The sequence below is a fragment of the Corvus moneduloides genome, chromosome 9 (assembly GCF_009650955.1).
Source record: "Corvus moneduloides isolate bCorMon1 chromosome 9, bCorMon1.pri, whole genome shotgun sequence".
In the NCBI taxonomy this organism is placed as follows: Eukaryota; Metazoa; Chordata; class Aves; order Passeriformes; family Corvidae; genus Corvus; species Corvus moneduloides.
The window spans coordinates 13,389,393-13,405,275 of record NC_045484.1 but is presented as its reverse complement, the minus strand read 5'-3'; the positions used below and the strand labels follow the sequence as shown (position 1 = coordinate 13,405,275).

The 15,883-nt window shown below is 36.6% G+C and overlaps 2 protein-coding genes across 4 annotated transcripts in view; both read right to left on the bottom strand.

The window, feature by feature from the left end:
• LRRC39 (leucine rich repeat containing 39) overlaps positions 1-3,469 on the bottom strand; it is a 12,102-nt gene extending 8,633 nt beyond the window's left edge. For all 3 annotated transcript variants that reach the window (XM_032118815.1, XM_032118814.1, XM_032118816.1), the window contains exons 1-4: positions 3,381-3,469; positions 3,059-3,160; positions 2,537-2,591; positions 1,916-1,961 (exon numbers count right to left, since the gene is read on the bottom strand). The gene's annotated coding sequence lies outside the window, so the exon portion shown is untranslated. The remainder of the gene's footprint in view (positions 1-1,915; positions 1,962-2,536; positions 2,592-3,058; positions 3,161-3,380) is intronic.
• DBT (dihydrolipoamide branched chain transacylase E2) lies at positions 3,199-15,883 on the bottom strand. The gene is made up of 11 exons (XM_032118809.1): positions 15,780-15,883; positions 11,598-11,721; positions 11,350-11,425; positions 10,267-10,448; positions 9,781-9,908; positions 8,803-9,046; positions 7,859-8,025; positions 7,066-7,143; positions 5,960-6,151; positions 5,726-5,797; positions 3,199-4,886 (listed from the first exon to the last, which is right to left on the bottom strand). Exons 1-11 carry the CDS (start codon positions 15,828-15,830, stop codon positions 4,719-4,721), a joined length of 1,482 nt encoding a protein of 493 aa, XP_031974700.1. The 5' UTR covers positions 15,831-15,883; the 3' UTR covers positions 3,199-4,718.

Here is a 15,883-nt window from a genome sequence, read left to right as displayed (position 1 = left end):
GACCTTAATAATTATTAAATGCAGATTTGAGTACTCATTCCCATCCCAGGAAGAAATTAAGCTGTTACCTGCAATCTAAGGCAGTTAAATTCTGATAGCAGCATTCTGGCACCTACCTGATATAAATACTTGCAGCTACAGGAGTTTTGCACTTTATAAGAACTGAACTGTTCTTGGAAATTAATTAGTATACTTTATTTGCATTCATTTTCTTCATAGCTTAACTCATTACATTGTATTTTATAGTTAGTAATGCATTACCTTTAGGAAAAGGCTTTTAAATTCTTCTGATTTCTCTTTGAATGTTTGTGTAGCCCTACTGGGTGTCAGAACTCACATTTAAAATTAAATTCAGTCTAAACTTTTAAAGTTATCTATCCTTTAGTGAGATAATTAATACATATTGTCCTGAAGAGCAGCAAAATAGGATACTCACTCATCCTAATCAGTGCATACCTCTAAAAATCATTGTTATTTTCATTACTGGAGCCAAGACACTGATACTCAGATAAGCTTGCAGGGCTTAAACTTCATGCCAGCAGCAGTGTACTCTGAACATTGATGATTGGAATGTTCCCTTTCTAACTTTTTACTGATACTTGTAGGGGCAAGTAAGAAAAATATCTTACATATGCTTCAAACTAAAAAAGTAAGGATAATTTTCTTCCCAACAAGCAGGTAGGTGACAACAAAAGAGGAATTTCATGTCCTTTCATACATATATTTCCCTACAATAATTGCTGCAGGTCTGTCTTTTCGAACCAATCCTTTCTTTTATATTTTTTCTGTTATAATTCTGTATGGCCTGGATAAGCCACAATTGCTTAGTGACCATTTTTGTGTTCAAACTGTCAGTCATTCTATTTTATGTTTACGACATCTTTTGCTAACATACTTATTTGTAAAGCCTGATTATACTGAAATCAAGTTAAAATCTGTAAGCAAATAATATGTAAAATGTCAGGATTCCTTCCTGTTGCAAAAACAGCATAAAAATCAAATTATAAATCTTGAATAAAGAAGAATGTGGTCTAATACATTAATATTTATTATTCTTAGCTGTTCTCTGTTTGTTAGGGAAAAATGGCAGGATTTGAGAAGTGACACAAATGGCAACCCCAGCGTGGCACAGTGCAGTCTGGCCTTTGGGTTCCTACAGAGGAATTGGATTTTTTTCCTGTAAAGAGAGGACTGTATCCTCTTTCCCTCCCCCACATAAATGTGATCACATTTACTAATTTGAAGGATTAGCTTCTCTTTCAATGGTCATCAGAGTAACTACCCTTCCTCATCCCCATCCCAATATGCAACAGTAATGCTATGTATGCATGAGGTTTTTTTGCTCCAGTTAGTGGTTACTATTCAAACTGCATGATTTTTTCAAGGTTAAATTTCTACTGAGATCAAGTGATTAACTAATCTATAATTTCTTGTTGCTTAGAGACACTTTTTGAACTACAAGCCTTTTTAGGTAGAAAACTAGAAATATTTTTATACAAATTGTGCAGAAAAGAGACATTTGTTAATAGTTGTACTACTAAACCCAGTGTCATACTATACAGTCAAACCAATATTTATTTCCAGTAAAGCTTACTCTGGGCAACTCTCTTTTGCTGTGGAAAGTGTACTATTCAACAAGTACTGCCTTAGAACCATGAAATACCAAAGGGCCTAAGTATATGACTATTTTCAGGAGTATTTCATGATATAACATGACTACCATCAAAAAGTTCTTGTTCTTAGATCTTATTATTTGTCAGGAAAATAAAACCATAATAATCATGCCATCACAGCCAACAATTCAGAAGTGAATTCCCAAACGTGGCTGTAAAACAGCTGCAAATTCACTCCTAAGTAATCAGATCTCCCAAAAACTTCACCTCCAAGCATCAGAAAGAGTTTAACAACAACTTACCTCAATTATTTGGTGTGTTCAAGGATTTTCTGTGATTCATTGCTTTCTGGACAAGAGCAGAGATAAATTATGAATCTTGTCTGTATTACCAAACCCATTTAAAACCCTCACTCAGACTCCAATGCAATGTCAGTCTAGTTCTAATTTTAACCTATGCTGAGAATAGAAGGCATCACATGAGGCACTTTTGCAACCCCCCCAAGCATTTACCACTGTTAAAGTCTTCCCAGTTTGCAGAGTGTGACTGGGCTCCCCTAAACTAGACTCCCTTTAACAGAAGTTTAAAAATTGTGAACAAGTAGAACAAAGGAGTACTTGTTATACTACACAATGAGTTTGTTTTGAATTAAAAATTATAATTAAAAATAAAAAAGGTTAGTATTGAGTTAAAAACAGCTGCTTTCTTTAGTAATGCTTCTCTGCAAGGTAACTGAGCTTCAAAGTGCTATTAAACAGCAACATTGACTAAATAAACTAGAAAAAGTATTACATCAGTAAGTATTTCACTCATTACTCTTGCCCATGCTGAATAATTCTCTTGCTGAAGAATTTAGTGCAAATTATCAAAGTCCAGACAGAAAAATAATCTTTATTGGGATGTGCAGAGGGGTTATTACTCACCCCTTTTCATGCTTCCTCATGAAACATATTTAACATTCTATTTCTTCAAATAGCCCTTGGAGAAGATAAAAGGAGAACAAGTCTGTCAGAATCTTTTTCTTCAATCAAATGGAAAGAGAGACAACAATAATCACAGGTGACTATTTAAGGCAGAAGCCATAAAACTGGATAGTTCTAACCAACTGCACTGGAGTATAAAATGTGAAGAAGATGAAATTTTAAAAGTAACATCAATTTGGTTATAACTCTACCACACAGAACTTTATAACAAAAAAACCCCTGACCCTCTCCAGTCCACCACAAACTAAATACATGAACACCAATACCTACTTAGAAAGACACTAAGTACTTTAGCTTTCAATCCACTCCTTGTGTAAGTAAAATTATTCTGTCTTAAATATCTCAAAGTAATTTTATTGCTTTCTTTCATACACTTATATTTCCTCAATTTATTTTCTCAATGCTCATCAGATTAAAAAATATCCTAAGCCTTTATCCTAAGCCCTTACCACAACAACATACTTGTAGGAAAGTAGATATTAGGCTGTGTTCTTTTGGTAGCCTTGAGCACAGTATGTTCTTTAAAGCTAGAAGAAAGAGTTTGAGTCACCTGTACAGGATTGCCTGCATAAAATTCACAAATAAAAACAATATTACTACAATTCTTTGTGGCTTTATATTTTTTATTAGGAATAAATAAATCTGATAAAAATGAAATAGGTGATAAGCATGATATATTAGTCAAACTTTGCAAGAAATGACCTTTATATAAAGACCCTTATACCACAATAGAAATATTAATAGCACCTTACATGGATGCTCCACACTCCCCCTCCTACATTACCAGCTTTCCTCTTATTCAGTCTCAGCATCATGGATAGCAGGAATTCCACCTCTGGCAGCCTGTCTCAAATCTTCACAGCTAAATGCAATAGACAACTTTGGTCTACAATTTTGGAGAATGCTCCTGTTTTTGATACATCTAAAAAAAGGAGAAAATGTCCATTTTGTGCATTACAAATTCATTTTTAAGGCTATGTAACTGTCTTTTCTTGTGTCTGTGTGAAACTTATGTGTCTAGAAGGTATTTACATCCAACAGTTTTCTTCATATCTCCCATTAAATCACCAGTGCAATCCTCATGATCTGTAAAGTTACCTTAAAGCCACATAACAGTTTTCTGTTCTAAAGGCATTAACTTGAACCTATTCATTATGTGCCTTGTATCTGAGTTTAAGAGTCCTCATCTCACACAGTATTTTTAATGTCCATTCTTTGTTGAATCTGATAAATCTGTCAAATTCTAGTATCTGAGTATCGATAACACAATGCAAGCTTGTAGATCACGATCAGCTTACTGTCAGGCTTACCTAATGACAAAATAATAAAACAAGATCCTTCTTTTTTTATTTTGTTTTCTCTTTCTTGTTTGGTTTTAACAGACAGATGCTTTCTGTAAGAAATAAAAATAACTGGAAAGCATTAAGGACTGAAACTACTTTCAGCCTGTAAAAATACAGGATATTCTAGAGAGTATTAAGGCCTTGATAGTTATCAATCAGTGTTGTCAGTAAGCATTTGAATAAATATGGCCTCTTCATTTATAGTTTGATAAAGAGTACCTGTGCAAGTACTTGCCAGGAAAAAGTGGACTAGCAAAAGACTTAAGAGGTTTACTCAATTAAACAACAAAAAGCTCTCTGAACATCTTATGGCAGAAGCATTAAAGGCATTTTATTTGTACATGATTTTTGCATAATCCCTTTTGGGAATTCAGATATTATTTGTTAAAATAAATTTACGTGTCCAAAATGGAAGAACTATGAGTATGCCCCTCTAGAATTCCCCTTCAGATTATAAATACTGCAGGTGTAGAGCAGTGGCACTCAGTCACACCAGCCTGACAATCATTCTTACTATAAAAGGCAAAATAAAGACATTCCACCACCATATTCAGAAGCTGTGACCTATTTAGTTTGACAGTTTGCTGTAGAAGAAATTACAGCAATACTAATTAAAAGAAGTAACAACTAACTGAGACTGATATCAGCTGTTGAGAACTTTTAACCACATAACATTACTATATAATGCACGTAGCAAAGGGCACATGTTAGCAGAGACAGCTTTTCTAGCTATTCAGTCTAATCCACAGTTTAAAGGCATATTCTAGCCATGATTTCCTTTATTTAAGGTCCAGCAGCATCGAAGCAGGGTTCTCCAAGTAAGATTTCCACAAGTTAGAAAACCGGGCCATTGTAGCTCCGTCAATGATGCGATGATCAGCTGACCAACTCACATTCATTATTTGTGCTTTAAATACTTCACCTTTCCCATTAAACCGAGGAAGAACCTAAAAATCAGAGGAAGGACAAAACCAGAAATAATAGATACTTCCATTAGCAAATCTGTATTTTTTTTGTTCTTGTTAATTTGTTGATCTAAATTTAAACATTTTGCTGAATTAGACAGACAGCAGTAGCACCACACTAAAACCCAAGACCTTTCCATTACTGTTTGTGCTGTAGATTAGAATATATTGCAAGCCTGCATAATAAACAGTCATAGCCCTTTTCCACCACAATGGAAATACTGAAATAGTAACAGCCTTTCCTGACTCAAAAGTTTCCTCCTGAATAGTTTATTGCACTGTTAGTTCTCAACATGTCTGTTTCTTTAAAGCATGTCTAAAAAAATGCTCAGAGGAAGCACATAGAAGAAGTAATTTCAGTTAGTACTAATTTCATTTCCAGCATTGAGCTCAAATGTCTACATTAAAGACTTAAAGCCTGAAATTCAGAAAATATAAAACTGCCTTCACATTCAAAATTCTGTATGGATTCAGCTATCTGGCTCATGAAATTAAACTTCATTTTCGGAATACTTCTTAAGCTTTTTCCCTGATGATAGCAAAATTGCAATTGCCATGCTGGTAAACTTGTACAACTATGTTTAGATTGTTTCTTAGTAACTAGCAGGCTAAACACAGATGTGAGTGAAATATAACAGGATTCTAGAAAATAAATATAAAACTTCGGCGTAAGAGACTTCTAATTAAACATTTAAACGTCTAAAAACACCACAAACTTTTCAACCATGAGTTATGCAGTTTCTCTGCAACAAAGAGAGACTCTATGTTCCATTTGCATGACCTTAGCTAACATTCACATCACTGAGATAAAGTTAATATACCTGTATCTTTCCCAGTGCTCCAATAGCTACTTCAGGAGGTAGTATCACTGGTTTGGCATAAGTGCCACCAATCTAGAAAAGGAAAAGGTGGGGATATTATTTAACAGTTGTTTTTAAAGCAGATTGCCTTTTGAATTATTTGCTACAGGTTTTGTTCTCTGCATATTAAACTTCAGTAAAGTTTGCATTTCAGAAGCAGATTTCAGATGTAGCTCTCATTTTTCCTGTACTTACTGTGCCAATATTTGAAAGGGTGAATGTTCCCCCAGTGAGGTCACTTGTTCCCAGTTGGCCTGCAGAGCCCAAGGACTGTAGGCGATTCAATTCCACAGCAATGTCAAACACACTGCAGACTTGAACATTTTTCACGTTTGGGACAATTAAACCTTGCTCTGTGTCCATTGCAACTCCAATGTTGTGTGAAGCCTGCAACAAGTGTCATTAACCAGATATTAATATAAACTGTCAACACAAAATGTATCTTACATAAAAAGACACTTAAATGACATTTTTCTTATTTATCTTTTTAACCTGAAAGTGCTGTATTTAGTAAGCAACTCCTGCATACAACTCTGAGGAGAGAAAATGATGTAGTTTTTTTAATATTAGCCTCACATCTGCAAACTGTAAATTGATGCTAACAGTTTCACCTTCAGAGAATACAAAGTCCTGGAATCAATTTCACACTGAAAACATCGCACTTTAGGATGATCATATGTGTAACAAAACATGCATAGCAGATTTTAAAGAGAACACTAAAATTACAAAAAAAAAAAGAAACGGAGTTGCTTTTCATTTGTTGGAAGGAATATAAGGATTCTGAGAGCTATTTATAAAACAGCACAAAAAGAGTTTGTACTTCAAGGAGCAAGTACACATAACTTAAGAAAATAGATATTTGCTGCCCAGAAGTATCAATCCAGCAGCTTGTATGAAAATGCTGTAACTTTTATCAAGACTGTACTTTAATATATAAGGGTTGAGTGTTGGAATAGTAGAATCACTGTGCTATTACTTAAAAATTGTTGTATTAGATTTGAAATGTTCTCATTTTAAAAGCTTGGCCTATATTCAGGCGAAAAATAGGAAATCAACATATCAGTATGCATTTTTGAGGCAAGTCTGAATAACAAAGTGACTCTTATCTAACAAACTGAAACTATCTACTGAAACAAGACCAATAATAAATCAAATCTAGATCTCAAAATCTGAGCACACAAATTATTTTCCTGCACAACACCATAATTTTGGTTCTTACAATTAGCTCAGGCTTCTGAAAAGCCCCTGTTAGACATTACTGTACACTTTCTGCTCACAACGTTTATCCATAGTTTACAAACCTTATATGTGACATTTTGACAGTTCTCATCCAAAGAAGCGTTAAGAATGGGATACTGCAACAATCCCAGAGAGGCTGCCTGGTTGAATAAAACAAAAGGAAACGAAATAAGAGGTTTATATTTTATAACCAGAGAGCTCCATGGGAAAGAAGTAATGGTAGGAGAAAATTTAGATTAATAACAATATGGAACGAGTGTTTAGGTAGCACTCTGAGTGCAACAGCATCATGAGAAATTTCAGACTAAGCTGTGCATTCACTGCACAGCTTAGGCAGCGCATCAGCCTTCAGCGAGGCCAACAGTTGGAAATGGAACCATGGCAACTAAATGAGTGCAACTGCCTGCTCTTCTGAACAATAGAAGGGACAACAGTGAGAGATCTAAGGGATTCATTAGCAATACAAAGATTATAAAAATAACATCAACAACAAAGGTGATGCATTTCATATGAGGTTCATTTTAAAGGAGCTCAAAAAATACAGACAATTTCAAAAATTTGTTTTGTGCGATGCAAACACCTAGTGATGCTTACCTCCATATTAAATGATGCTGAAGGCACTCTACCCTTTCCCATTAATGTTTTTAAAAATTTCAATTATATTGCATAACCCTAGCTGCAATTCCAACTGTAAATTGATAAGTGGCTCAATAAACAAAAAACAAGTTTAAAGTTTTCTTGTGATCTGCCATAACTCAGATGATAGAGAGGTGCTCCAAACTTACAACAATCATTGAACAGATTTTGGCAAAACCTGTGTAAGTACTCCCTGCAGGGCTCTGCTGCATGCCTCACCTTTATGAAGAAAGGCATAAAGGAAAGCTTAACTCCATGGAGTTCAGCTAGAGGTTTCAACTCTTCTCGCAGCTGAACAAGTTGAGTCAAATCAATCTCATCACAATAACCAAAGTGGGGAATCTTCAGGGCTGCACTCATAGTCTTTACCATGGCCTTCTGAAAACCTGGAAAATATTTATTGTCTTCTTAAACCAACAAAAGGAGCTTCTGTGAAGTTATGGTGAAATTTCATCTGTTTCCATTAAACAAATTACACAGCTTACAAAAACCAAACTAAAGCCAAACCATAACCAGAAAAGAACAGGGTAAACAGCACTTACTGAGTTATTCAGTTCACAGAACTCAATTTTGATGACTGTAACATTTCAGACTATATTACTACATCTCTCTCCTATGTATGCATGAATGTGAAATCATAATATGATAATCTGCATTTCTCTTTCCAGCCTCTCCCAATAAACATTGCTTGAAAGGCAAGCAAAAAACCTTAATCTTCCCCTTTTAATGTGATTTTTTGTTACTTTAGTGTCTTTTATGGCACTGTTCTCCTGAACAAGTGTGAATACTGTTCACATAATAGTGCAGTATGCTATTATCAAGCACTGATAAACCCTTAAATTCGCTGCACTTTGCCATTATCATTGCATAATGATCCCTACCATGACAAATCCACGTTTCAGAATTCCTACCTGTTTCAGCATACATTTGAAGAATGACCAAATGCAATTTGCAGCCCAACTCCTTCCAACCAAAACATCAACAAATATTTCATAAAATAATTTCAGTGGAGATGCTTCTTATAGAGAATGTTTTCCTAAACGCTCACTTGCATAACACTAACATGAAACACTCCCATCAAAAAGAATCAGCTTTTCACAGAGCAACATTTACTGGTAGCCTACTGTGACCATGGTCTCAAGACTCTGTATTTCATGATTTACCTGTTACAGGTTCAGTTTTATCTTTTCCTGAAAATGCAATGGGTCTGGAAACAGGTAGAGGGATTTTCCGTGCTTTGTCCTTTGGAGCAGCTGGCACAGTCTCTGTTTTTCGCAGAGGTGGGACAATTTCAGCCTTCGGTGATGGAGGCAGAATAGCTCCTGTTTGTTTGGCCAAGTAGTTGAGTATATCTTCTTTAAGGATTCTGTTATCTTTCCCTGTCCCAACAACTTCACTCAATTTAATCTGAAAAGTACATAACAAGCTGTGACACTTTAGTTTCACAGCACTATAAAAATATCTTATATTGTGAGCTAAGGTTAAAATTGCTCCCATTTCTGATCCAACATATCTGCAGTTTTCTTTCCCTTTCTATAATTTACTAGGTATTCAACATTGTTCAAATCATCCAAAAGTCCCACTAGTCCCACTATGTTTGATTGCATACTTCAAGGAGGAACTGAGAATACTATTAACCTCTTAATTACCTCACAGGATCAATAGTGAAGTATTCATTTGAGTTAATTCTCTCCAAAAATGCATCATAAGCTTTCAAAACCAATGGAATATTCATAGGGGAAAAAAGGCATTAGAAAAGCATGTAAAACATCACTTAGTATATCCTCTGCTCTAATACAAATCTAAAAAACAAAACAAGGTTGTTTTGGGTTTTTTTTCCCCTCCTTCTTTCTCTGTAGAGATTCTCAGGAATCTCCTCTGACAGTTTCTTATTTTTATTCTAGAAAGGTCTTCTCAATCTTCAGCCTAAAGCTTCCTAGCTGTGTTTTAAGCCCAGTAATTCTTTTTCTATCCACCGTAATCATCAGAAAGCACAATCCTCTTCATTTCTACAACAGTTTTCATACATGTAAAATGTATTTGAAAACAAGTGTTTCATCTAGATCAGTGTTCTTCTAGACAGTCAAACTGCCATATAAAAGCTGGGTAAAATGCAGCAGGACCTTATTCAGCAAACCTACATTGTTCTCCATGGCCAGGCGACGAACTGCAGGGGTTGCTAATGTTTTGTGACCTTTTATTTCTTGGTGAGTGTGCTCTTCGTGAGACATAGGAGGTGTTTCAACAACATCTTCTTCTGGAGAAACACCTGCAAACAAAAAGAAAGTAACTAACTTTACTACATTATATAAGCATTTGTTAAATTCCCACCTCAACCATTCTGTGATTCTGTGACAGCTGAAGTTTTTACTATTTACTTTGATTTAATATGGACGGGAACACAGTTTGTTAAAGGCTGCTGCTTAAGCTAAATATGCAATAGGAAATGTCTAGGAGATTTTAAACTCTAATAAAATATTGCAACTTTCTCTATTTAAATTCCTTGAGTTTATAAAGGGAAAAAAATCTTTTAAGATTTTCAGGAGGAAAAAGTAAGCTTCTGTGTCACTGATTGTTTTATGGCAACGAACATAAAATATGCAAGAAAAAAAAATGGCTTACAGTACCTTTTGAAGCATCAATTTCAATGTCCACTAGTGGTTTTCCAACAAAAGCAATATCATCTATGCTGTAATGGAGTTTTCTAATGATGCCATCGTAACGACTGGTGATAGTAACAGAGGCTTTATCGCTCTGTACCTCACAGATGCTGTCAAACTGAGACACACTGTCACCCTCCTTTATGTACCTAGGAGGCAACACACAGCCTACTGTGAAACACAGTCAGTGTAAAAATCTGTTCTGTGTATTCCTTTGCTAAGTTCAGTAATATACATCCCCACAACATGGAAATGCATTCCAGACGAGAAGACAAATTCTACATACTGGATGTGTCGGCTATATGCATTTTGCCTGACTGCTGCAGAACCCTTTGTTGGGTGAAATGACACAATGATTATGAATATCATTATACACATACTACATCTACTTTAGTAAAGCAGAGTTTTCCTGTCAGATTATAAAGCATCTAAAAATAAGAATGAGCCCAGCTTAATCTGAATGCAAGGAAGTTCTTAGTTTCAAATTGTCAGAAGTACACGATCAGTTTCAGGAAAGAGATGGATAGTGGGGAACACTGTCTTCCATGCAAAGAGAGGTATTTGTGCAAAGAACAAGGCCTTTCAGCACTGCCTTTATTCACTGTGCACATTGATTTTGTTTAATCCATTAATCGCTGGCTTTCTACAAACAATTTAAAAGTTCAAATCTTTTACTAAAAGCAATAGAGAAGGGTTATAGGATAAAATTATGTGGACTCTCCGGACTAGTCATTTGTTTCTAAAGCTCAGTCTAAGTAAACATAATGAAAGACAGGTCTCCTGAACTTAAAAAACATTAATCACTGAAGGAAAATCCTATATACAGGTGCATCCCATTCCTTCCACTTTTTCCACTCACAAATATACCAGATTGCAAATGAACAAAATGTGAAGCTCCGTATGTACAAGGTTTTAAAATGTGGAAAATGAAACCAGAACAACTTCACTAGTAACCCAGGAAATGTTCTCAGATAATTAATTGATAATATAACTAAAGCTGCTAAACTACCTGCTGATTTCTTAGTGGATTTCCAGAAAAGCAGAGCTTACCATTCTTTTACAGTCACCTCTGTAATTCCTTCCCCAATGTCAGAAAGCTTAAACTGGACAATTTGGCCACAGGAAACTTGAAACAGAGAATAAGAAAATACAGTGTGTTTAACATTAAATACAAGATATCAGGCAGAAAAATCTGAATTAATCAGAAATAGTCTACACACCAGCCATATGCAAACCTCTAACATAACACTCATAAAATAGCAAATTAAAATGAATTATTTTATTATGAAAAGGATTACCAGCAGATGTTCTGAATAATCGCTGTTGATGACTAAACTTGAGGGCAGATTTGTCAAACACGCACACATATTTTGATTTTATAAAGCGAATGCTGCTGCACGATCTAATGCGATGAGTGCAAACCTGGGGAGAAAAGTCTCAAGGGTTAATACAATGGACTGAGGATGCAGAGCTCATTTAACATTCCTGATGTAACATCAATACTGAAATCGTTTCATTCTAGTCTATGTAAGAGAAGTTCTTTCCGAAACACAATGATGCTGAATACATTCTTGAATATACAATAACCCTTACATTAGCAAAAGCTTTGCAGTTCTTTAACTTCTTTCACTAACACAACACATGGGGAGATCAAAGTCACAGTGACATAACTGATTAACAAAAATCATGACAGGATTTGGTGAGTGATTCACTGCTATTGTTTCTCTCAGGAATTAGCTTAATCAGGACAGGCACACAAAAAGCACACATACTATCAAGTACATCAGCCATCTGAAATATTCCTATCCAGGATGAATGCTGGAAGATTTTCCTAGACTGCAGGGAAAACCAGCATATTTTTCTTCATCAGCTCTAATTCCCACCAGAGGTTGATCAGAAGTACTAATCAGAAAGGAAATTCACACCAGAGGGCACAGGGAGGTGCCCTTTCGTTTTTGTTCCTATATAGGAGGCAATAATTTCCAAGTAAACATCATTCCAAATTAGCTTCAAAGATATTTTGTAAGAACTGGGCATGAGATGGTTTCCTTTTATGGTTACAATTATATTTATCCAGAAATCAATTTAAAACAGTCTACAGAATTTTCTGAAAGATTCTTCAGACAAAACTTTATGCTTTAAAGCATCATGTAATCAGTCATGATTGTGAACAAAAGCAAAGCTGGTAGCGCTTGCATTGACATAAACAGGTATTTTATTAATCTCAACACAAGTTAGTTTAGACCTGTTCTTGTCTAGTAAAATTTATTAAATTTAATGTAATTCTGGTGTTATATTGTATTAAAAGTGCTGTAAAAGTTATAAAAATAACAGTCTCTCTGTAGATACTATCTCTAACTTACTCAGAGATACGAAAAAAATTCAGGTGCTACAATGTACCTCAAGTAGCTCAAAACTGTAAAATTTAGAAATTATCTTCTTAGAGGAGCCAGAAAACAGCACACCTGCATGGGAAAGTTCATTTTAACTTCTTGTTTAAAAAATCCTTTCAGTAACTACAGAGCATATGAAACTTCCTGTTTCCCCCCCCCACACCCCAAACTGTTCAACTATTTGCTACCACATTTCACTCTTTAAAAAGTACATTATTCAGCAGGCCATACAATTCTGAACTGACAATGTACTCATTTTCTGTATTATTTAACCTAGTACTGCAAGTTATATTTAATATCACCTTTCTTTAAGGAACAAACATTTATACAACACAATCCATCATAACGGACACATCAAAGTTGTATCATATGAGTTATCTTTCAGTTGCCTGCTACTAAGATCATACCTACTGATTTAAAATGAGTATTTTTCTACTTCCTATAACAAGCAAACACAAAATTTTTCCATTGGTCCTCCAAACAACTTTCCGTATTCAACAATCAGGTAACATGGCAATTTTAAGCTATGAAAAGTCATATTTTAGGAATACATTTAAAGTTCTCCTTAAATTACAAAACTGGTATATAACATACCTCTTCACAATCCTATTTTCTCCTATTTTTAATTCTGCTTTCTTCCCACTTGAAGGGTACATGTTTACATAAAAATGTTACTGAAAAAATTGTTCAACTAGACCTTTTTGTCACAAACTTGCAAAAACCCTCTTTTCTCTTTATATGACCCTAAATGAAAAACATTCAGTATTTACCTGTGAAGATGATCACAAGGAGCACATCAAATCTCTGAACTATTTCTAAATGTGAAGTTTCACAATGATTTCCATGTGTTTTTAACCTTTGGTTACCAATGCAGGTAGTGAATTAGTAATGTCACTGCCAAAAAAAGAGACTGGTGTTGTTACAGAAGAGTTACCATGCTGTTTCATATTATATCTGTAGGAATAATTCAAAACTACAGCAGTTTTAAAAACGGAATCTTTCTGGTTCTCAGTTTTGCACATTCTCTACCAAAAAGTTGGTGTGCTAGCATGTTAAGAGTAATAATACAGTACACAATCTCTTCACAGAACAGTGTTCCTTACTAACAAGGAAAAAATGAAAAGCCACTAAACAAAGAGACTGTGCTTACAATTTCAGCATTTAATCACCATAATACTGGTGTAATGCCAAATAAGGAAATAAAAACGGTACCTAAAAGACAAAATTAGCTCTAATATCCATAGCATACCCATCTACATATTCCCATGTCTGGAAAGATCTATCAATAAACCCCAAACATAACTGCTGGTACTGAGCTTGTTAATGTCACTACTATTACACTATACAGCAATTTAAAGGCAATAATGCCACAGCAAGGTAACACCTTTCCTGTGCAAGTCTTCGATGTGCAGAGTGACACTGGCAAAAAGAAACTGAGGGCCCACTCAGTCTCTTGCTGGGACTGAGGCCACACCAGCCTGGCTGACAGAGCTGTGGTTTGACCCGAGCCAACAGCGGAGCTGAGTGCACTCTGGGGGAGAACTGCCTTGCTCCTCAGGTTCAGCTCTGGTTGTTTCCTCAAAAACAAGCCAACTCTGGTTTTCTAAGTTACCACTGATCCTGAAAATGTATGCTGGCCTCAGAACAAAATATTTTTAAGCAGCCTGCAGAGAACTGATTACCTGATTGAGTAACACTAAATTTCCAAGTCAAATTGAACAGTACATGCTCACAGGCAATGACTTTGCATTAAAGGATACTGCCCTGCTGAACTCTCTTGACTTCTGTCCCATTGAGTCATTTTAATGAGCATTGCATCTGTTTTGCATACCTATTCTATATTTCCAAGTATATAGTTACCTATATACTAGAGCAACACCCCTCGTAACATGTTTTAGTCCGATGTCATCCCTTATTTAAAAACCTAGCACACGTCCCAGTGTCCTGGTAACTGCCATTTCCCTACCACTTAACACAAAGGCCCCCTGGCTCAGACTGAAAATGTGCTTGCAAGAAACACGCACTATAAACCAGCCAATTCTATAGTTCAGCATGTACTTAGATAAGGTGGATAAGATGAGCATTCTCATCAGAATCTCCCTCTGGATTTAAGAGTAGATGGTTAGAAATAAAACTAAAAAGAAAGCGTTATTTTCAGTGCTCCTAATTAGTAAAATTATTAATAAATACTTATAAATTACTAGCTTAAAACTAGATTACAAAAGTATCATTTAAAAATTCCTCATCATCATGCTTTAAAATTACAATATGAATTATTAAGAGGAAAAAAATAATAGAAACTGGAACCGATCCTTAATTTTGTTTCTAAGTTTCAAAAGCTATTTCTTCTCTGACATCCCACAAAACAGGGGTGATATAATTGGAAGCCTACACTCTTCATAACAGCAAAAAGACTGTAATACAAGAAGACAGAAGGAAGCATGAACTAAATCTATGTTCATGAGATTGTAAGTATCCTAAAAGGCAACCAAGTAGATTCACTTCTTATGGTAAGGTATCTCAACTACTTTTTAAGTATCAAGGCTCCTGGGATTCAAAGAAACCCATTTCCCTTTTTTGTACGTGTAGCCACACCGTCTCCGTGCAGATGCGGTATGCAAAGGGAGGAGAAGCGGTGATGGCACAGCAACGTATGGGCAAAGCAATAATGGGATGACTTAGAAATAACAGAAGAGGAGGATGTCACTGGCTTATTACAGAAAGGCACACGTTTCTTTCACAGAGAGCATGGGCAAGGGCAGGGCACTCCGGGGGCTGCGCGGGGCGGAGGGTGTCAATTGTGGGGCTCCCTGTGCAGCGCGGGGCGGGCGGTCCCAGGCACCGCCGGGGGCTCGGTCACCTGCGCGGAGCACGGGGAGCGCACAGCGGGGAGGGGAGCTGAGGCGCCGCCCGCCCCCGGGCACTGCCGAGGCGGCAGGTCCGCGAGCGCGTCGTGTTTGCAGAGGCGCGGTGCTCGCTGTCTGCCCGCCGGACGGCAGCAACAGGACACGGGGATGCCGCGCGTTATCCCTCCCCGCCCCGGCTGGCCGGGAGCGCCGCCGCCCGCGGGGCCCCCGCTCCCCTTACCAGGCGCCCCGCGGCTCGGCAGCTGCTCCTCAGCGCGGTCACGGCCGCCATCTTACCCGCGCAGAGCGGCCCCGTACACACCCCCGGCACAGCCAACCGGCGGC